The sequence below is a fragment of the Lissotriton vulgaris genome, chromosome 5 (genome assembly GCF_964263255.1).
Source record: "Lissotriton vulgaris chromosome 5, aLisVul1.2, whole genome shotgun sequence".
NCBI classification, from domain to species: Eukaryota; Metazoa; Chordata; class Amphibia; order Caudata; family Salamandridae; genus Lissotriton; species Lissotriton vulgaris.
Window position 1 is genome coordinate 1944467404 of NC_141693.1, and position 24402 is coordinate 1944491805.

Consider the following 24402-nt stretch of genomic DNA (forward strand, 5'->3'; position numbering starts at 1 on the left):
ATCTGGTTTATTATTCCAGGACCACAGATCGAAGCGGATGAAAGGGCATTGGACCTGCCATTTACATGTATGCTGCATACTAAACTGACCACAAGGGGCACTTTCTAACACAACTTGCTTAAACCCCCAACTTGATTTACTGTCATAGAATTCACAGTTTATATAGTATTCTGCTTGACCCTTGAACTTTTAGAGGACTCCATTTAAAGTTAGAGAAGCCCACTAGTGGAGAATTCTTCCTTATGTCCACAGAAATTTTGCATCTTCAGATAGGTCATTATTTGCCCCTGCTGGTGAGAAATGAGATCTGTCGCTTTGGCAAAGTCTGCAAAGTCAAGTCAAAGTCAAGTCAAAATGTATATAGCGCGCTACATACTATCAATGAACTGTAGTTGTAAAAAGATGCAGCGGCAGCATGTTGCCCTCTAGTGCAGGAAATTAAAATGACTGTTATATCTAACATCTGCCCCAGGTGGTAGGAAATAGGAACTACCTCTCTCACATATCCCAGCAAGTAGTGCCATGAATGTGAGGAAAGATTTGGAAGGGTAAAAAAGTTGTAAGAGATATTAACCTAGGAAGCTGACAAATCCAGTGACAGAGGTGAAAAAATATCCCAGTTCTAACTGTTTTGTTTTTTGCATTTGCAGATGCTGAAAGCTTTTAGCCCTTTGCGGAAATCGGGGTCCGAGAGCTGCCTTAGTGAGTGTGACCAAATCTCATGGAAACGAGCGGCCATCCGGAAGCGGAAACCCTCAAGCACTTCAGATGAAGCCCAGGAGGAGGCCGTGATGCTGTCACCGCCGCCTCAGGAGATGCTTGCTCCAAACCTCTGCACTGCTGCTTCCAAGGGACTGGACGGGGAAGCCGATGTTGCATCTCCGAAGACAGACATGGTAATACCCGAGCTGCGTGTTGACAAGGCCTATAGCCTAAGCGTTGACACCCTGCAGTGCTTGGGCTATGAAAGCTGTGATGAATCTGATGGGGAGCGCAGCCGGGAGAACCTGGCACGGGGAAAGAGAAAAACAAGCCTACATGCAGACGGTGGGAGCGGCGGGATGGTTTGGCGGACTTACAGTGAGAGCCACCTGAACCGGGTGGATAGTGTGGAGGTGCCTGATGGTTTGATCAAAAATAAGGAAATGAAGTCAACTGGCAGTGGGTGGAGCCTCCCCTCGCCTAAGTCAATGAGGAAGAAACGGCGGGCGGCCAAGATGGCTGCCGCCAAGCAGCACCTACTTTCGTTCTTCGGTGGATCCAGCAAGGTAAGACCTCTTGGTGATGCAGATGTGGTGTCTACAGTGGTGTCAACGACTAGTGAGAAAGTGGGGGATGCCTTAGTGAACATGGGGTGTGATACAAATGATTGTGCACTTCAAGAGGGTGGAGGCCTGCTTCATAGTCTCAGATTGTGGAGGTTTAGGAATTTGGAGTAGGGGTGTATCCTGTGACCAGCTGGTTGATCTCTCGCATATAAGGAAAATTAGCCTCCTAGGCATGTGGTGTTTCTTGTTGAAGATGGTCTTTTAGAAGAAGCCAAAGCAGGTAATATCCTACCTCTGAAATCTTCGTAGCTACCCAAAAGTGATGGAAAATTACCCAAATTCACTTATATTTTTATGAGTTACCAAGAGCTGCCTGACTTGGACAATCCGCGCTTGAAAGCGCTTTGATAGCAATCAAGGCAGGAGTTTACTTCCTGTTCAGTTTATGTGGAGGACCAAAGACCATAGAGAGGAAGGAAAGGAGTGGCCTGAGGCAGTTTGCATGCGTCGTTTCCTATGTTTTTGGCCTGAGCTGCGCCATCGGAGCAGCAATGTCTGCAATTCAACATTACTACTTTTCAACCCTTCCTAAAAATACTTAGGGGATTCAGAACTTCCCCTTAAATATTCCAGGACTGGAGTTAGAATAGTAAGGAAGCCTCCTGGAATATTTCTGTGAAAGTTGCCCTTTTCCCATTTATTCCAGGACTGAAGTTCGAATAGTAAATTTGACCCCCTTGTGTTCGCCACGCCCACTCCTGCCGCGAGGGTGCACTTCAAGGTAAGAAACACAACCCTGCCAAACTGCCATGCTTCAACTCTGAGGTCTCTTCACTGCTGGTAGCGGCCGGCACAGGTAAGAGCGGTGGGGCTCTGGGGCGGAGTGGGGTCGGGTAAGTCGGCATATGACGGGAGAAGTAAAATTAAATAAAAACACTTACCTTGCACTCAAGGTAAGTGGTTTCTTTTTTATTTTATTTTATTTTACTTCTGCCGTCCAATGTTGACTTACTTGACCTCCCACCGCCCCACCGCTTCACCGCTCTTACCTATTCCGGCCGCTACTGTTCACTGCCCTAGATAGAGTTCTGGATATTTCTGTGATATAAGGAGCATTAATACAATTACGTTTTAGTCACAATGTTTTCAGCCTAATTTGATCACTCACTTTTAATGCGATGCAAAATAACTAAGATCTGGATTTCATTAGCATGTGTTTGCATAACTTCATAGGTGTTTTTATGTGGAATAGTTGATAGTGGTTCATCTTCAATATGGGTATATATGGTATAAAAATAGGGATTTTGCATGGGGTCTCCTTACGAAATAAAGTGAGAGCCACTACTGACAGGTTGCATTTTTACTTCAGAATTGATGTATACAGATTGACAGGGTGAACAAGGTAAAGAAATGAAACCAGTAACGGGAATCACCCTTTAAGTTCTGACATTTAGGTCACTTTAACCTATAGGCTGTGCAAGAGTATTCTTTTCTTGTAGATTACAAGTTAGGGAGAGTCCGGAGAGCAGGTTCTCAGTATGCATCAGCCATCCACCTGCCCAAGATCACACGGGACAACTCAATTAAGCTCACTTCTTTACTAGAGAAGACAATATCATGATAGCAAGGGCACCACTGGAACTTGTACAAGCAAGGAAAATGTTCCCCTACAATAACCATGGCTCAGTGGGCCAGTGCTTAATTTGTAAAATAAAATAAGTGCCCGTGCCCTCGTTAGGAGGCCACTGCATCCTGCACCACACATTGAACCTCTCAGCGCTGCCACTGGCAGTACCAGCGCAATTACTAACCATCACACATTAAACAAGTCAGCCCGCTCTAGGCCTCCAAAGCTAAAAGAAGGGCTTGGGCGGCAGTCAATAGTCATTTTTAGCAGCGCCACCATGTGGCACACTGGTACAATCCCCGGTGAGGACAATTAAGTGCCGTGCTGAGCACCGGAAACCACCGGCTTCAATTAAGCACTGCAGTGGGCCCTTCATACCTTAGAGCCCCGGTACCACTGCACCAGCCGCACCAATGATAACTATACCGCTGAGAGAAAACTTGAATGATCAATTGAGTTTCACAGGTTAAGAATCCTCAGGACCAATGACAAGCATGCTTTTAAAAGCGGCCAATGTTTTACACCTGTTGCAGTAGGCGGATATTCCAGCAGTGACAGAGGGCTCCAATCAGGAGCAGGTGTAGAGCAGGTGATAGAACGCCAAATGAGAAGTAAGAATCTGCCTTGAAACTCTTGAAGTTGCAATCAGGGGATGGCTGGAACAGGTTGTGTACCGTGGGCTGACTTATGTGCGCACTAATACATAACAGAGGGACTAGCTCCCAATGATAAATGTACGTGTGTAGATTTACTCATGTGTAAATCTACTCCTGAACCTAAGTGCAAATATGTACTTTTTTTGTATGTTGGTATTAGCATGTCCCTCCTTAAAACACTCCTTAAATGTTCTTAAATCTCTACCATTTAGTGGTAGTTATTCCCCCATTTTTTCAGAAATCTCCCCGAACCCTCCCACGTTTAACACTAAGTAGTAAACTTACACATAGGGTGATCTCCCCATGTCTGGGGAGTTGGAGCTCTCCGCCCGTAGAGCTGTGAGTTGCATTTTGTAGTGAGCACTACTACTGTAGTACTACTTTATATACTCACAAAATGCAGTTTGTGAATCGAGCTCAATGTATGGAGGTACATATAGGTATTCAGAGCGTGTGAACCCAGCCAGAGAGTAACAGAGTGCTGGACATGGGTGCAAGAAGTGAGGAGCAAAAAAAATTGTGTCACCAGAGGCTACTGTCTGACAGGCCACAACTCTAGGAATCTCCCAAATTCAAATGATAAATTGAAGCAAACAAGAAAGGTGCATATTAAAGAAACGGAAAAACCAGCACAAGCAGACAAAACACAGGGAAGACACCAGGCAGTGCTTAATTTGAGGCAGTGGTTTCTGGTGCTCGGCACCTGCACTTAATTGCCAGCACTTAAGACAATCTGCCATATGGCGGCACTGTTTGTCTTATTTGGAGACCAGCACAGCAACTGTTATTTATTAATTCTATATACATAAAAAAAATTACTAATACCTGCCGCCATTCTTATAGGTTTGGGGCATGGAATAGTTAGAATTGTCACACTTGTACAAGTCTGATGGTTAGTAGTTTGGTTCATTCTGTAATTGGCAGAACTGGTGCAAGAGTAAGTAGCCTCCTGACAAGGGCCCTGAATTTTCTTTTTGGCTTTAGATATTAAGCACTGTCACCAGGTGTGTATTACCAGTGCCTTCTGACCTGGGAACTGCAAGAAACAGCTTAGCAGAAAATTAGCGGAGTGGTCACTGCTGGACGCACGGAGAATATAGGAAGAACTAAAAACAGCCAGGATCACTCCGTGCCCAGCTGGTAGAAGCAGGCAGTGGCTGGCTGGTGCAAGAACAGGCAGAAGCGGGTAGCGTTGGATGGCATAGAAACCGTTCAGAAGCAAGTAGGGTCAGTCTGTCACAGGAAACATAATGTGTATTTGTACAGCGCACGTTCACCCAGATGGTTTCTTGGCGTTGAATAACATATATTTATTGTTACCCAACACAATAGTACTCATTTTATCGACCTCAGGAGGATGAACGTTTGAGTGGACCCGCTAGGATTTGAACCTGTGACCATGAGGTCGAACATGGGCCCCTATAGTGGACACATTAGTCCTCTGAGCCGCCGGAGCAGGCCCTGCTAGATTGGCAGAGTATCTCCAGAATGGTTAACTCCGAGGACAGCGCTGGAGCGTGTAGAAATCACTACACAAGGAAGGAGCACCAAACCAGAACTGCAAATGTAGAGTCGTTTTTGATGCACAGAATGATGCGTAAGCAGGCCTGCTGCGAGCAGACATGTCTCATTGGGTTCAGAGTATATGGTCCCACAGGCGTGTGAATCTGTGGTCTCGTCTGGAAGCACCATCCTAGAGGATTCTGGGAAATGGAGTCCAGCACAGAGAAGGCCACAGACACTAAAAGTACTGGGGGCTCATTGACCGCCTTGGAGAGAGCCGAGCGAGGGGTCTGGCGTGGCTGTAGGAGTAATCACGAGCTTAGTCACCATAAGATATAAATCAGGCAACAAATATCATGGAACAATAGGATATATACTTTAACATGGACAACATTTATTTTCAATATTTATGAGTGTCTCAAGTATATACGATTACATCACTAAATTGAGTCATATTTATTGAAAGTCATTTTTTCATAAAAATTAAAACATTCCAGGGTGCCACAGAACCGGATGATGTTGCCGAGAGTGACCTAAAATGTGTCAGTTTGTCAAGTTCTCTATTTATAACCTGTATTGTTATAGTATAATCAAAGTAAGATTATTTTATATTAACCATTTATAATGTATATTTGTATCGTGCAGATGGTGTACTGAATTACTCCAATGTGCTTTGTAACTGGATGGTTAAAGAAAAAATAATATCGAGAGAAGTAAAGCAATGAGCTGTAGATTACACATTTTGGCCAAGTGGATAAGCTGAGATTTGAGTTCCAAGATTGCATATTGTGCAGTTTAGCAATTGCAGGCTCACATCCTTCCCTAGTCCGCCTGACACTACAGATTAGAGTTTCGTGTCATTCAGTTATGGTTATCCAATTAGTGTTAGTTGACAGGGTTCAATAAACACACTTACCTCACCTTCCATCAAAGTGACACCATGAACACCCTTCTATTCATGTGCTAATCATAAGATTAAACGTTGTGTTTTTCCGTTCGGAATGTTTACACAGACTCCAAAGATCTAACACAGTGACAAAACATACCTGAAGGAAATAATGCGGCACTTCTGCCCCTATGAAATTATGCTGCATTTCTGCCCCTATGAAATTATGCGGCACTTCTGCCCCTATGAAATTATGCTGCATTTCTGCCCCTATGAAATTATGCGCCACTTCTGCCCCTATGAAATTATGCTGCACTTCTGCCCCTATGAAATTATGCTGTACTTCTGCCCCTATGAAATTATGTGGCACTTCTGCCCCTATGAAATTATGCGGCACTTCTGCCCCTATGGAATTATGTTGCATTTCTGCCCCTATGAAATTATGCTGCACTTCTGCCCCTATGAAATTATGCTGCACTTCTGCCCCTATGAAATTATGCTGCACTTCTGCCCCTATGAAATTATGCTGCATTTCTGCCCCTACGAAATTATGTGGGTCTACTAATGGGGAGGGATTCTGTTACGGACTGTGGAGGTTGGAATCAAAATTAAATCGCTTCACGGTTTAATGCCTCCCAGACCAAAGATTGTGTTTATTTCATCGAAAGAGAACTCTCTATCATTGTTCAACCAATGAACTGTCCATAGTTGGATTGCTTTTAATGAAAAAAACTGGTGTTTCCCGTATCTTACTTTAGGTGTGTAACCCAACTGGTTTTGTCAAATGAATACTCACGTGCCAGGTTATTCACTTGGTTAGATATTTATCTTTTTCTGTTCTTCTAGATTCAATCTCACGTTTTTACACTTAAATATAACAGTAACACATTTTTACACATGACTCAATGACGACAAATTGCAAATACAGAAGTAAATGAAATAATGATTAAAACATAAAGTGACAATACATTTTACACACAGACATTTCGTGTACAATGAGACGTGACTTACTGCAATGCACACATCCAACACAGAATTACAAATCTTGTGTGCCACAGCATACATTAGTAATTTAGTGTCCAACTGACATTTGAAATTGGGACCTTTTGCCCTTGTTTCCATGTGCAGTTTTGTGGTAGTATGATTGAGGTCCTGTAGAGGTCAGAGCATAGATATATGGATTCCTGTCTAAGTGATCTTAATTATGCTTTAGTTTATGGTGCCTTTTGTGATCCAATCAATTGTTCATGGTGACTCTTGGTCTCAGGTTGGAACGTGCCGACGCGTTTCGACCTTCTGAGTTGAACCTAGGTCTAAATTCGGTGGAAGGTCTTCTTCAGGGCAGTGTGTGTTCTTGTGGGACACATAGTTTATCTTTTGGAAGCCTTCGGGTTTCCTAAATTTTGTTCATGGCCCAGCACAATCTTCCATGAAGGGTGGTGCAGGGCAGGCGTGGTGCCTTAAGTTTCTTTGTTCTCGTACTTGGAATCGAGCGTTTGCTCCCCGGAGGCTGCCTCAATTAAATTATGCCTTCACTTATGCACATGTGAAATTATGCGGCACATCTGCTCCTATGAAATATACTGTACTTCTGCCCCAATGAAATTTGGCTGCACTTCTACACCTATAAAATTATACAGCACTTTTGCTCCTATGAAATATGTGGCACTTCTGCCCCTATGTAATTATGGTGCACTACTCCCGCTCTGTAATTATGCTGCACTTCTGCGCTATGAAATTATGTTGTACTTCTAGCCCTATGAAATTATGCTGCAGTTTTCCCCTGATGATATCATGCTGCACTTCTGCTTGATGAAATAATGCTGCACTTCTCCCGCTCTGAAATTATGCTGCACTTCTGCCCATATGCAATTATGCAGAAAATTACAAAAAACAATTTGATGGACAGAATGTAGATCAATGTCTTACATTCACCCCAGTACAATGATCTGGGCCTAAATCCATCGTTTTTTGCACTCCACACCACCCTGGGTCAGATAATGGCTTTATGCAAATCAGCTCTGACCCTGTGCCCCATGGGAACAGTCCAGTCCGAACTACACAGCCATATCTTTCCCAGACCGGAATCAAGCATCCGAGGACCGGACCGGTTTCGAGGTAACACCTCTCATCAGCCCGGCTAGCTTGACTCCAGTGGTGTGGAGGCTCTGGGACCCACGGCTGAGCTACCCCAGTACACTCAGGGAGAAAATTACAAAAAACAATTTGATGGACAGAATGTAGATCAATGTCTTACATTCACCCCAGTACAATGATCTGGGCCTAAATCTATCGTTTTTTGCACTCCACACCACCCTGGGTCAGATAATGGCTTTATGCAAATCAGCTCTGACCCTGTGCCCCATGGGAACAGTCCAGTCCGAACTACACAGCCATATCTTTCCCAGACCGGAATCAAGCATCCGAGGACCGGACCGGTTTCGAGGTAACACCTCTCATCAGCCCGGCTAGCTTGACTCCAGTGGTGTGGAGGCTCTGGGACCCATGGCTGAGCTACCCCAGTACACTCAGGGAGAAAATTACAAAAAACAATTTGATGAACAGAATGTAGATCAATGTCTTACATTCACCCCAGTACAATGATCTAGGCCTAAATCCATCGTTTTTTGCACTCCACACCACCCTGGGTCAGATAATGGCTTTATGCAAATCAGCTCTGACCCTGTGCCCCATGGGAACAGTCCAGTCCGAACTACACAGCCATATCTTTCCCAGACCGGAATCAAGCATCCGAGGACCGGACCGGTTTCAAGGTAACACCTCTCATCAGCCCGGCTAGCTTGACTCCAGTGGTGTGGAGGCTCTGGGACCCACGGCTGAGCTACCCCAGTACACTCAGGGAGAAAATTTCAAAAAACAATTTGATGGACAGAATGTAGATCAATGTCTTACATTCACCCCAGTACAATGATCTGGGCCTAAATCCATCGTTTTTTGCACTCCACACCACCCTGGGTCAGATAATGGCTTTATGCAAATATGCTCTGACCCTGTGCCCCATGGGAACAGTCCAGTCCGAACTACACAGCCATATCTTTCCCAGACTGGAATCAAGCATCCGAGGACCGGACCGGTTCTGAGGTAACACCTCTCATCAGCCCGGCTAGCTTGACTCCAGTGGTGTGGAGGCTCTGGGACCCACGGCTGAGCTACCCCAGTACACTCAGGGAGAAAATTACAAAAAACAATTTGATGGACAGAATGTAGATCAATGTCTTACATTCACCCCAGTACAATGATCTGGGCCTAAATCCATCGTTTTTTTCACTCCACACCACCCTGGGTCAGATAATGGCTTTATGCAAATCAGCTCTGACCCTGTGCCCCATGGGAACAGTCCAGTCCGAACTACACAGCCATATCTTTCCCAGACCGGAATCAGGCATCCGAGGACCGGTCCTTCGGATGCTTGATTCCGTTCTGGGAAGGACATGGCTTTTGTAGTTCGGACTGGACTGTTCCCATGGGGCACAGGGTCAGAGCTGATTTGCATATCGCCATTGTCTAACCCAGGGTGGTGTGGAGTGCAAAAAATGATGGATTTGGGCCCAGATCTTTGGACTGGGGTGAATGTGTGACATTGATCCACATTCGGTCCATCACCTGTTTTGTTTGCATATGCAATTATGCAGCACTTCTGCCCCAATTAAATTATGCTGCACTTAGGCCCCTGTGAAATTATGTTGCCCTTATGCCCCTGTAAAATTATGCTGCACTTATGCCCCTGTGAAATTGTGCTGCACATCTGGCCCTATGTAATTGTGCTGCAGTTCTCCCCCTATAATATTATGTTGCAATTTTGCCCGATAAAATAATTCTGCACTTCTCCCACTCTAAAATTATGCTGCACTTCTGCCCGAATGCAATTATGCTGCACTTCTGCCCCTACGAAAATATGCTGCACTTTGCAATGTCTCCTTGAACAGCTGTTATCTAAAAGAGACTACTTCTGTGGAGGTTATGAGACCTAATAATTTATTTTGTAAATATTTAATTGCTGTCATTTAGTTCACCAGGTACTAAAATATTTTTTTCTTAAATCATCTGACCCTGCAGAAACATTTACATAAAACAGAATTTCTTGCCTTCCCTGCCTCTGCTCTCCTGACGCACAGACTGATGGCTCAACACCTCAATGACCCTCATTAAATAATTAACAAAACACAGACGTCTTGCAGCCCCCAGAGAATGTGATGCTCATATTCCAGCACTTCATAGAGGCTTAGGAAATGTGCAGCTTGTCTTCAGAGAGACTTGTTCTGTCTGACATTGTTTAATCTTCAGTTTCTACTTCAAAATCTAGGCCAGGGAGGGAGATATTTTGCTCTGCAACCCATTCCAAAATATGGGGATTAAGGGAAATAAATCCACTTGTCCCCCACACTTACAAAGACTTTGAGCACAGAGTTGTCGCTTGGGTAGACATCTTGCACTGCCTCACATCAGCCAACTAGCAAACCCTCCCTAACTGGTGCTGTGGCCCAAGTGAAGGACATAAAAGGCACAAGAACAACTGTACCTCCTGTAACCACAAAGAAAAAGAGCATGCAACAATCATGTTATGATTAAGCCTGGATGGAGTTCGCGAAGTTCTGCTAAAAAAAACTCAGCCGCGCTACGCGGAGCGCCGCAAGTAGCAAAATGCTTTGGATAAATGCTGTTCGCTGTGATTTTCAGTGCCAGGTGCTTGTCTGCATTGTGCAATCATCGCGATTGGCACCATGCACAGTGCAAGTGGGCACTATTTCCTTTCTGCCGCTCTAGTAGATTCTTCCACGAGCAGCCGCTTTCTCAACGCGAGCGGGCAGTTTCTCATTGCGAGTGATTGCAAGCATATGCGACCACTCGCAATGAGAAATCTGACTGCCTGCGTTGAGAAATCTTGCCAGGAGGTTGATTTTCCAAGCTCGCACTCGCTAATTTAATGTTGAAGATCGCGACCGAGGAAAAATCTCACTGGGAGGTGGCTTTTCCTCACTCGTGCTTGCCAACTTGACATTGATGAATGAGAGCGAGGGAAAAATCTCCTCTCCGCGGAGCAGAGTTTTTCAGAACTCTGCGAGCTACTTGTAACATGGAGTGCGGAAATCTTCGCAAACTCCGCAAGCAGAGCGGAGTTCACCACCCAGATTTCGCTATGATTAAAGGGAGAGTACCTCTAAATCCGGCAGGCGGATGCGTCAACCTAAATTCTGTATCAGATCCAGTGAATTGAGTCTCCAACCAACCTCACCCTTAATCTGTCCCTAAATAAGGTCCCTTAAATCAGACTTCAAGAAAACCTAGTAGCAGTTTCCCTAGGACTCAAGGTGTGCACAATCGTGACTTTGTAGCTTGCATTGATGATGGATTTAAATGTGCTTCTTCTCAAAATTGAAAAAGTAGCAACTTTACAAATCTGTGCTTGGCTGAATGTTCCTACAGAACAATGTTTAGCCTCAGAATTTTTCCACAAACTGTATCTGCAGAACGTTCTTGTATCTTTATTTTTCACCTACTATTTGTTTAAACTTCACCAATGTTGTGAAACTGGAGAAGTTTTAAACAATGCTATCCTAGTTGGTGAAGCCCATCTTAGCTTCCATTGACTAGATGATCAATAGGCTAGCTGTGCCGAACCAATGAGCACTCAGCGACTTTTAACCCCAGCTCCACATCTGCTTGCGAGATTTGAAAGATTAACCTATTGCGGTGAAGGAGTGAGCCCAGAACTAGGGGTCTTCATGGAAGACTTGTCTCACGTAGGAGCGCTATCTAAACTGAAAGGAAGTAAAAGCAAGATGTCACCTGAGGCTGTAGTGAGCCCGGATTAGTATCCACCTTCAGCAAGGTCCATAGCAGACAAAGGTGCGTGGTTTTACTATGAGAAGGTCAGAGGTGGACCCGTAAGTGGTGCCTGTAGCAGGAGTATGAGCTGTAGACCACATACACCTGGAGCCTTGGAAGACCTTGTGATGACCAAGCGGCAGCGAATTTGAATTCAGCTTTTGCGGATATCGTGAAACTTTGGGCTGGATCTAGATAAATACTGAATACACCTCGCCTATGGTGTCACTTCAGGTAAGGGGATGAGCAGTGCAGAATGAAATGAAATGAAATGAAATTTGATTTATAAAGCGCATGGCTGCCCAAAAGCGTCCCAGAATGCCCTGGGAGCTTTCATCAGCTGTCATTCTTTAAAGTATCATCATTCAGCATTCACTCCCAAGTCATGGAATGAGGTGTTCTAAGTTAGAAACAGTCCCTTTCAACCTTACGGTAAGTTAGAAAAGGTGGCGAACATACTCGTATATATATATATATATATATATATATATATATATATATATATATATATATATATATATATATATACACATACATAAAGGTATATATGTGTGAAGCTAAGTGTAGTACACCTATACTTACCTATATGCACAAACCTTAATGATCAATTATTTCTCGTTATTTAGGCCTCAATATATATATATATAGTTCTATCTATCTATCTATCTATCTATCTATCTATCTATCTATCTATCTATCTATCTATCTATCTATCTATCTATCTATGTAGATATATATCTATATCTACATATATATATATATATATATATATATATTTATATATATATATATATATATATATATATATATATATATAAATACACACACACACACATATATATCTTCAAGCTACGTAGCTGTGGAGTTAAAATAGTGAATCTTTAAATAAATCTCATAATTGTAAATTATATATATATTATATATATAATTGTAAAGCGTGAAGCTAATCACTCCAAGGCGCTGGGGGCCGCCGGTGAGATTAAGTGAGCTAGTGCCCAGAGTCACATGATGCTGAGCTGAGCTGCCGCCACCGATCGAACCGTGAGCCCCATGCTCCGGAGCCTGCCTCTCTGGCCACTCTGACACACCTCTCCCTATCTATACTTACCTAGGCGCACTTACCTTCTTCATATTTTCGTCCTCGATATCCAGATCTCTATATTTTGGCCTGTGATATTGTCATAGTCCATATTCTGTCATACAGCCTGTGCAGTTGTAAACTCTACATTAGTCATTTGAATCTATCCTATCTACTCCCAGCTCTTTTGATCAAGGAAGTTCACTCAGAAACGTGGTACATTCAGAGTTTGCAAATATGCAAATGCTCACTCTGTAATGCTAAAATATTTGCATCAGTACTTCGAGAGTAATCTGCCGCTTTACTGATGCAAATACCTGGGTGTTACGAAGGCTACGTTTACAGGTATGACAAATCGTTTAAATAAGGAAATAACTTAATAGGAATGTCACTTAAATGCCTTTTTGTCAACAACATACACTTATCTCTCCCAGATGTTCAACAATCATAGAATACTTTGAGCTGATGTGGTAAAAACCATGCTGTGTGCTTTTGTGCCATGGCTGTCCTGTCCCAGAGGAGACCGGCCCAATGGCAACTTTTATAGATTTTATGGCTTCCTCCCTCACTGAGGGCACCGACCTGTTTAGGTGCGAATGAGGAGGGGGATAGATTTCTTACCTCCTCATCCGTATTCCTTACCTCTTCATCCGTATTCCTTGTCCCAGCCCTTACTAAATGAACCCTAACCGCTGCCGTCAGGTGCCTAGGTATGGCCCATCCACTTCCTGTCTGTGACAGGAAGGAGCGGGGCATCACACTTTCTACACCACCAACCACACCAGCCTCAACCCCCAAGAAGGACTCAACTAAAGAAAGAAGGAAGGATAGGACTGTGAAGAGAAAGGGTCAGAGTAATAAAGGTATTGGTAATTAACTGGGCATTTCCATCCAAACAAAAGAGCACTTGTAACTACATGTAGCTATTCTGATGGCCAGAGTGGAATAAACCACCATTTTCCATGGCATTGTCCAAAACCCATAACAGAAATCTCTCTGCCAGAGTTGTGGTCCAGGCGTTAGGCATAGTGTGTCCCGGGAATTGGGAGGTGGGAATCTCGATGGTATCAAATATCTTGGGCATAATTTTGAAGGGCAAAATATTGAAAGGTAATTATAGATTTTCTATACCTAACTCCACATATATGCACCTCACGATATACATTTGTGATCAAGGCTGGTTCAACAGCCAAAAAGCCCAGATGCCGCTACTGCTGTGTGTTCACTGAATAAACAATTTTGACACCACAACTGAGTGCCGTAAAAAAAAATGTAATCCGTATTTGTAAAGCACAAACTACTCACCCTTACGGGTCCCAAGGCGCTGGGGGCCGTTGTGGAGATTAAGTGAGCTATTGCCCAGAGTCACATGGTCTGGGTTGAGCTGCTGCCGGAGCCAGGGATCGAACCTTGAACCCTGTGCACCTAAGTCAGCTGCCCTGGCTGCGGCACCACACCTCTGCCGTCCTCCTTGGTGTATATATCCATCGCGGGGCATGGATGTGAAGAATAGTACATCTTTACTTCTTCTATGTGCACTTACCTTCCGTATCGTGTCCCTCGATACACTGTCCGCGATATCAGTGTATCACTCCATTTCGTAGCACAATGTCAGAGAATGTGTTTACAGCAGTGGGAGAAAACTTCAAGAAGGCAATGGAGAGTCTTTTGAATAAGAATATGTGGAATAAAATGAGAAACAGTAATATGCACACACCTGAAGGTACACAGAGAGTACCCCTATCCCCTCTGCACAAAGCCAGGCAGAATTTAACTGGTAAATAGGAATTCAAAGTTATGGGGTCAGAAAAAATGGCTCTTTTGTCTTGAGGAGAGTTTGTTTTAAACCCAATTAATACAGTTGTAGGAGAAAAACTGGATAAAGAACATTGTAGTGAGCAGTGGCGGCTGGTGACTTTTGAAAGTGGTGGGGCGAAAAAGTTGGGGGTGGGTGCTTTGTCGCGCGCGAGTCCTACCGTCATAAGGTGAGTTTATGGGGTTCTACCCACGGGAATATTTTGGAAATAGAGTGGGGAAATGGTACTTTAAGCTAACTTGAGGAAGCATTAAAGTTTATAAAGCAATGGTGAAAGTGCAGCCTTGAAATATTTAAATAAAATGAACACATAACAAATGCTACGTATCTTATTGAATTAAAACTGTTTATTGTGGCAAGCAAGGCTTTCAGTTATCTTACCTGCACAAGGGTTGACTCTGCACCTATTTATATTGTTTACACTGCAGCAGAGCAAAAACGCTGTCTTTTTGGCCAAATTTTAGTTATACAAATTACTATCTCTACAGGCCCCATGTTTATTATGCCCTGACAAAAGGTTGTATTTATTGCTTGCATTTTGAAAGGGGTGGGGAAGTGCCTGCTTCCAGCAGTTTTAATCAGGTTTCAAGCCATTTGTTCCATATAAACAGCGGACTCAGGCTCAGCGCTGTATTTCGATCCAGGAATTCTAAAGTGCTTTGCCCAGAGCAGGACCAAAACAGTCGCTCTCCAATTGGAACCAACAGCAAAACAGGAAAGAGGAGAAACATCCCCTCTACTTTGCATTCAAAAGCAGCACTTTTTCGAGGAGTCACTCTGAACTGAAAGTTAACCTCCTCCTCTTGGTGAGACGGCAGTGACAACAGTTTGTAAATAGTCTGACCGAGTAGTGCTGCTACTGCTGATGCAGAAGGTGCCCAGAATACGGCGTCATCGCAGAGCTTCAGCAATCCACACATACAAGAAACAACATGTTAAGCACATACCTACCGCTATTAAAATTGCAAAAATATAATGCCACAATCTCTACAATAGTCACTTGCAGCCACGCACAGTCTGCCAAAGATCATCATCAATACAGTGAAGATAATGAACAACAACATACACTAGTTGAAACTAACCGACAGGGAAGAGGCCCAAAATATATATATATATATATTAATACAGTTCCATGTCAGACGGTGAGGTCATGTCAAAGATCAGGAAATTGCCACCACCTACAGAGCAAACAGGAAGCAATGAGGCAGAGGTCCCTGCGAGACCGAGAACAGTGACACATTCATCACACTGCCCTTCTCCTCTAGCAGTTTCATAATGCAGGTCTGCCCTCCTCACCCTTACTGCCAACCGGTGAAAAAACGACATTTGTGCCCAGTGGAGCGACTGTAACTCTGCACCCACGCATACAAAATATAAAACTTCAATGGTCTCTGCTGGTGGATTGAAATGAAAACACTCCGTTTTTCAAAGCCATGCATGCAGCTGATAACAGTTAAATACAGCGTTGCGCAGCTAGTGACAAATGTGCCGAGCAGCACTATATAAAAACACACGTTTCTTCTTATTACAAAGACACTACAGTGTCTTGTGCAATAACCTGCGGCGAGCTCTTTAAACAAATTTGGCCATCGGCAAACTCAAAGTGCACACTGCAAGGGCTGCCGAGATGTGGGTTCGTTCGTTCACAAGGTCACACAGTGGTGAATCCCTGCCCAGCCATCCCAGCCTTTCATCCATCCGAGGTGATCCTGAGTTAGTACCACGAGGCTGGGTAATCGCATTATCAGTTAAATACAGCGCTGCACTGCCAGTGGCAAATGTGCCGAGCAGCACTATATAAAAACACACGTTTCTTTTTATTATACAGACAACCTTATCACTTGGATAATAGCAACATACCGGTCCGGGGGAGGCGTTTACTTTAATGATTATAAAAACAAATAAACTTACCTGGCATCTCCGGCTTTGGTCCCGCCGCGTCACATCACGTCAGAGGAAGTAACTTCTCCCCGCTCTTTTCCTTGAACTTGACTGGCAAATCAGAAGAGGACTGGATGCGACTGCCGGCTACTCTGCTGTATCCTGGCTTGGGACAGGACACAGGGCGACTGTACTTCACCGCCCGAGCAGGATCCCATCTCCAGACTCCAGCACTACACTAGGCATGCGCAGCATGCCTAATGTAATGTCAATGCAGTGGGGGTGCTGAAATAAAAAGCGCCCCTCGCAGATGCGCAGTCGGAGTCTGGAAGGACTCCTACTGCTCCTGCGTGCTCTGTGCATTTGTTACTCTGGCATGCGCACATGAGGCAGTGAAGCAGCTGCCAGCACACGGGCGGAAATGTAAACAGACGAATTGTCAAATTTCTTTGTCAATTTGTCTGCTTACATTCTTGCTTTGCTGCCCGATTCAGTGCTTCGTGATTGCCTAGTGGGGCGCTGCCCCAACGCCCCTATGGACCAGCCGCCCCTGCACCACATCCATGTAGGATGGCTGGTGGTATAATGCTATTTACTGTCGGTTGCTCTTTGTCTTTCCTGCGTGACCATTGAGCCCATTGGAGCCTATTTGTGGTAAGCTGTATAATTACAGTTTCTATGTGGTGCTCCTGTAACATCGTAGTGGCTTCTTCAAGTAAATATTATTGGTGCTGGCATAATGGGTGCTCTTCTGTCCCATTCAATACAAGTAAGGGAAGAGGGTCAACCGTATCTACAACTCTACCACCCCGAATCCCCTGAACCACAATCATACACACATGGAGGGGTGGAGAGACTAAAAAAACAAAACACACATAACACCACAAAACAGAACAAATGTAACTGTTTTGAAAATACTGCCCTCACTCACACACCGAAGTGTGTGACATGCTTCATCATCAGGTCTGCTTACAATACACCCAGGTGTAGCCACAATCTGGACGGAGCATAAGGGAGGGGTTGAACATAAAAGACCAAAAGATACAAAACCAAACAACATATATACACAACAAAAAGTGATCAGTGAATGTCACCCTGTGACTAGAACTGGTGTACAACACGTGCAGTTAATAGGGAAGTGTTTGAAACTGGTTTGGGGATACCAAACAAAACTTTATTAATAGGTTCGACAACCAGGATTAAAAGGAGAAAAAAAGGATGGGTAGTGTTTCTAAGAGAAAATGAAGTTCTCAAAACAACCCTCCTGATACCGCTAGTGTCAACATGTTTCGACCGAGAAGGATCCCTGGTCTTTTTCAGGACGTATGTTGCTACCAGTCCTGCTATTGGTCAAACCGTAGTTCGGTCAAAGTACCAAATAACTGATCACACGCGATTCCAGTTGAATCAACGTGTGGAGGGGATCCCAACAACACGGGAAACAAAAACTGGAATGATAATAATACTATATAAATATGTTGTAAAAGGGTGTGTGCCTAATATAATTCAGCCACCCCATTGATTTTGCCAAGAAAAGGATCCTAGAATTGGTCCGTTTAATATAGCCTAAGGGGATAATGTATTCATCACCCATCAATTTGAATCAGAAAACTATTATGTGCAATGCTTTAAACATACAGAAATCTACATATCTTCATAAGTCTGGGACATGTATCCAGTAGTGGTATTAACTTACAGGATATATGACCCACATGCAACGTCACTGAGAGATGTATACTGTGATTCCTATTCATGTACTCACCGAGTTTATTAAAGATGTAAACTCGACATGGCGCCCTGCAGGTAGGTGTGAGTGAGAGCAGTATTTTCAAAACAGTTACATTTGCTCTTCTGTCCCTCCACGGTGGACTCATCAGAGCACATACTTACTTGGTTGCATAGGGACCATTCCTATTGGATGCCCCCTGCCATTCCTAGATGGACTTTTCATAGCATATCCTGTGGATGGGTGTATAATGCATTTTCATGGGTTTCTCCTTGCAACTCTAGGTGAACACTGTGTAGTTTATACCATGGTCAGGTGCACAATTTCCATTCTTATTGGTTGCTCCTTTGCTGTTCCTCTGTGAACTCTAAAGCATTTAATATAGTTGCAGCTCTACCGTACCATAGAGCCAGTTCAAGCTGATAGGTATTTGCATATTAGCTCAACAGTGTATTTTCTAACTTTGTCTCCTATACCCATGTTTAGGTGCAAGTAGTGTTCCTTACTCCCATGACACCCTTACAGGTCACACACCCCAAACGCTTTACGTCCATCCATACATTGCATCTAATGTCCAATTGCTCAATTATTTTCTGCTTAAACTTCCTGCATAGGTGCAAGAACAAAAAACGATAAGAGTACACAACACAAAAGAACTCTTCAAAATAGTCAAGAAATTCTCGAACCCCCGGCAGCCACAGAGAGCACACTCCACCCCTCCCAAGAGCTCTTTAACATCCTATTGGACTACTTCCACAGCAAGACAGTCACCATCTACAACAACTTCGACCCCCAACCCACTGCTCTTGACCTCAACAGCCTCGACCACACAGCACACACCAGCCAAATGATCACCACCTGGTCTCTGCTCACCACCCAGACCACCATAGCCATCATGTCCTTCATTCATTCCAGACTGTGAACAAAAGAAGGTATTGGGTCCTACAACTGACCAGCCCGGACCTCAACAATTGCAAAACAGAACAAGGTGGCTAGTCAGGTTTTTTTTGTGATAAGTTAAGACACCCACAGCCAGTTTGTGCTGCGTGAACCACACGTTTTGTGTTACAAAAGATTTATTTTCATTTTTAATTAAATTTCATAAATCCAACCCTATGTCTTCAAAGGAATATCCTGTCAAATCAGTCGAATCAACAACAGACAATTGTGTGCGCAATATATACAGTTGTAGGTTCACAGTGGATACTCAAAATTCACGACACCAACATACAACTTATTACATAATTGTTACATACAAAACAAATTGCAACATGAGAGACATTAAACGAGGAAAAGCATTACACAAAAAGAACTAGTCCTTCAACTTGAATACCAGTGGACAGGCGGAACTAAGGATACAATGAAACTGCCTGCCTGTCTCACAAAACCTGTGATAAAGTGTTTTCAGGATTGACAGCTAGGGCCCACTGCAGTGGTATTGATTATTCCCTGGCTGCACCCTTCTTTCTTGTCACAGGCTGAGGGTCAACGCCTTTCGAACCGTAGAAATTGAAAGGTTCTCCTCAGGACGGGGACTGGGTGAGATCTTCACTGCAAGGAAATTAAGGAGTGGTGTCAAACTAATAGTGCAACAATGTAAGTGCCCTCTCTGACTATAAAAGGAAAGGTGATTGCAATTTACCTGCACAACTTGCACAGAGGCTGCAGGAGTGGAGATTAACTGCACATCATGTGAATTTTTCGGGAAAAACAAGGGAGGTGGCAGTCAAGCACCTGCTGCCAAATTCCTTGCCTCCAGCTGGATTGCCAGAAACCGGTCCTCGGAAGCTTGTTTCCGGTCCAGGGAAGGCATGGCTTGGCAGTTCGGGCTGGACTGTTCCCATGAGGCACAGGGTCAGACTGATTTGCATATAGCCATGTCTGAACTGGGGTGGCAGAGTGGGCTAAAGAACGGTGATGGATTAAACCCAGATCTTTTGACTGGGTGTGAGTGTTTGATTGGTTCAGATGCTCCGTCCATTACCACCCCCTTTTGTCCAGCAATGTCCAGGCAACAATAAAAATGTTGAGATAGTTACAGTGATTAATGTTCTGAGAGATCAGCGTTTTGTTTACTTGAGGTTTTGACTGATCATAAAATAGCACATATGATTCATATGCCTGCTGCAAAATACATGTACTATGCAGATCACAAAGTGCATATAATATAAATAGGTCAAGGGGTTACTGCTTTTCTAAAAGACATCCTTTTGTTACTTGCAGTTTTTAAATTAAAATCCTAATATAGAACAGTGAATTGTTAACTGTCATAAAAAAACTGTATGCACATTGCAATGTGTAGATGAGAGCATAGATTATGTTGCAAAAAAAGTTCATTTGGGTAGAAATCAATTCTTATTATTGAAGAGAACCCCCAACTATGGTGTTCAATTTTCAATTCTGAGTTGACGCCTCTCCAGATAAAGCACTCTTAAACTATATTGCCAACCAGTATGGATGCATGTCACTCCTACACCTTGTAGTCCTCTGACTTATGTAACATTTCCTATACGCTGATTTACACATGCATGATTGATTGTCTCTGTTTAATGTGTGTGTGATACACTGGTATGAGGCTGGTATTGGGCTATATATAACTAATTAAATGCATCTGAGAGTGGTTATGGCGACTTAAGGGGCACTGTTAAAAGGTGGTAGTGACTTGAGATTGTGTGACGGAAGGAGTGTTAAACATCAGATCATGAGTGGACACAATGACCGCAGTCTGGACAGATCGCCCTGGACTTCTAGTTATGCTGCAAACCTGCCTACTACTGACTTGCCCATTTTATGGCTCATTGAACCTAACCAATACGCCAGCTGTGGAAAAACCCCCAAATTCATTCAAATTGGTTGCTTGTAAAGTGCTTAGTGCAGCCCTGAGTCCACCCAAAGCTCTAGGATGGGGTGGTAAATGGAGGGCTCAAGGGAGAGGGAATGATTTAGGCGTCTTATGACCAGAGTGAGTTTTCCAAAAACACTCAAAGGGGCTGGCAGAGCTCAGCATGGGTGCCTTTGGTGGGCGGGCGGCAAGGTAGGTGCTAAGAAGGCTAAACTGGGGCAGGAGCTGCCTGAAAGGGCCACAGAGACTTGATGTAGCTTATGATGGGGAGACTTTTATTGTGGATGCATTTATCTCATGGTCGAAACACTGAAGGAGAGTTAGAAATGCACTTGCAGATGGGTAGCACGCTACTCCAGGTTGTGCTATGAATGCAGCCTACACTGGTAGTGCTTTTTTTTATGGTGTGCATGAGGACCAGTGATGTACTCTAGTTGTTCTCCCACACAACCTATGCATGCATTTAAAGCGACAAGGAGGGGAGGACACTTAGTAATAGATACCAGTGTATAGATGGATAGAGACCGTATGTGTATGTTGCACTTGTAGCTCCGCGTATACAAGTGTAGGTGAGGAGTGTGAGAATAGATGCAGTTGTACATGCGCACACCTGCCAAGTAGTCTGTATCAACTCAAATGGAATATGTAAGCGGGAGAGAGATAGTGTCCAGAGTAGGGTGCCATCCCTAGGAGGGGCAACTACCGTCTGTACTCTGTGGAATCCAGCCAGGTGCGGCAGAGGAATGGGCATTCTACAACCGGCCTTGGTACATGCTCTGTGGAGTCCACCCAGGTGCGTCAGCGGAGCAACTCGTAGGAATGGGCATTCTACAACCGGCCATGGTGCATGCTCTGTGGAGTCCACCCAGGTGCGTCAGCGGAGCAACTCGTAGGAATGGGCATTCTACAACCGGCCATGGTGCATGCTCTGTGGAGTCCACCCAGGTGCGTCAGCGGAGCAACTCATAGGAATGGGCATTCTACAACCGGCCATGGTACATGCTCTGTGGAGTCCACCCAAGCATAGCAGGGAGCAGCCTATTCATGTGGGCATTAGACGGCCAGCTTTTGTATGCTCTTGAGCAGTCCAACCAGGAGCAGTAAAGAGCAACCACTGTACAACACGCCATAATATATTATTGAGGAAACTATCCAGGTGTGGCAGAGGAGCAAATATTATAAAAACATTCATAACCTATTCCCCAGGAATCCACCCAGGAGTGGCAGAGGAGCAACTCATAGGAATAGGCTTATTCAACTGCCCATGGTACATGCTCTGCTGCATCCACTACGGCATGGCCGGTAACAGTCCATTGCTGTAGTATGTCCCAGAGGGGTCCACCCAGCAGTGGCAGAGCAGCAGCCAATGTACAAACAACTATGAGATATTATTGAGGAGTCCACCCAGCAGTGGCAGAGGAGCAACCACTGTTCAAGCAAACCATAAAATATTATTGAGGAGTCCACCCAGCAGTGGCAGAGCCGCAACCACTGTTCAAGCAAACCATAAAATATTATTGAGGAGTCCACCCAGCAGTGGCAGAGCCGCAACCACTGTTCAAGCAAACCATAAAATATTATTGAGGAGTCCACCCAGCAGTGGCAGAGCCGCAACCACTGTTCAAGCAAACCATAAAATATTATTGAGGAGTCCACCCAGCAGTGGCAGAGCCGCAACCACTGTTCAAGCAAACCATAAAATATTATTGAGGAGTCCACCCAGCAGTGACAGAGGAGCAACCACTGTTCAAGCAAACCATAAAATATTATTGAGGAGTCCACCCAGCAGTGGCAGAGCCGCAACCACTGTTCAAGCAAACCATAAAATATTATTGAGGAGTCCACCCAGCAGTGGCAGAGCCGCAACCACTGTTCAAGCAAACCATAAAATATTATTGAGGAGTCCACCCAGCAGTGGCAGAGGAGCAACCACTGTTCAAGCAAACCATAAAATATTATTGAGGAGTCCACCCAGCAGTGGCAGAGCCGCAACCACTGTTCAAGCAAACCATAAAATATTATTGAGGAGTCCACCCAGCAGTGGCAGAGCCGCAACCACTGTTCAAGCAAACCATAAAATATTATTGAGGAGTCCACCCAGCAGTGGCAGAGCCGCAACCACTGTTCAAGCAAACCATAAAATATTATTGAGGAGTCTTCCCAGCAGTGGCAGAGGAGCAACCACTGTTCAAGCAAACCATAAAATATTATTGAGGAGTCCACCCAGCAGTGGCAGAGCCGCAACCACTGTTCAAGCAAACCATAAAATATTATTGAGGAGTCCACCCAGCAGTGGCAGAGCCGCAACCACTGTTCAAGCAAACCATAAAATATTATTGAGGAGTCCACCCAGCAGTGGCAGAGCCGCAACCACTGTTCAAGCAAACCATAAAATATTATTGAGGAGTCCACCCACCAGTGGCAGAGCCGCAATCACTGTAGAACCAACCATAAAATATTATTGAGGAGTCCACCCAGCAGTGGCAGAGGAGCAACCACTGTTCAAGCAAACCATAAAATATTATTGAGGAGTCCACCCAGCAGTGGCAGAGCCGCAACCACTGTTCAAGCAAACCATAAAATATTATTGAGGAGTCCACCCAGCAGTGGCAGAGCCGCAACCACTGTTCAAGCAAACCATAAAATATTATTGAGGAGTCCACCCAGCAGTGGCAGAGCCGCAACCACTGCTCAAGCAAACCATAAAATATTATTGAGGAGTCCACCCAGCAGTGGTAGAGGAGCAACCACTGTTCAAGCAAACCATAAAATATTATTGAGGAGTCCACCCAGCAGTGGTAGAACAGCAACCACTGTACAAGCAACCATAACATATTATTGAGGAGTCCACCCAGCAGTGGCAGAGCCGCAACCACTGTTCAAGCAAACCATAAAATATTATTGAGGAGTCCACCCAGCAGTGGCAGAGCCGCAACCACTGTACAACAAGCCATAATATATTATTGAGGAAACTATCCAGGCGTGGCAGAGGAGCAAATATTATAAAAATATTCATAATCTATTCCCCAGGAATCCACCCAGGTGCGGCAGAGGAGCAACTCTTAGGAATAGGCTTATTCAACTGCCCATGGTACATGCTCTGCTGCATCCACTACGGCATGACCGGTAACAGTCCATTGCTGTAGTATGTCCCTGAGGAGTCCACCCAGCAGTGGCAGAGCCGCAACCACTGTTCAAGCAAACCATAAAATATTATTAAGGAGTCCACCCAGCAGTGGGAGGGGAGCACCCACTGGACAAGCAACCATAAA

The 24402-nt window shown here is 44.4% G+C and overlaps 1 protein-coding gene across 1 annotated transcript in view; it reads left to right on the forward strand.

Annotated features, from left to right (window-relative positions):
- Positions 1–24402, forward strand: part of LOC147717822 (regulator of G protein signaling 3-like) — a 434129-nt gene that overhangs the window by 183379 nt on the left and 226348 nt on the right. The window contains exon 2 of the mRNA XM_086924605.1: positions 651–1268. Coding sequence (XP_086780731.1) covers positions 651–1268 — 618 coding nt within the window. The remainder of the gene's footprint in view (positions 1–650; positions 1269–24402) is intronic.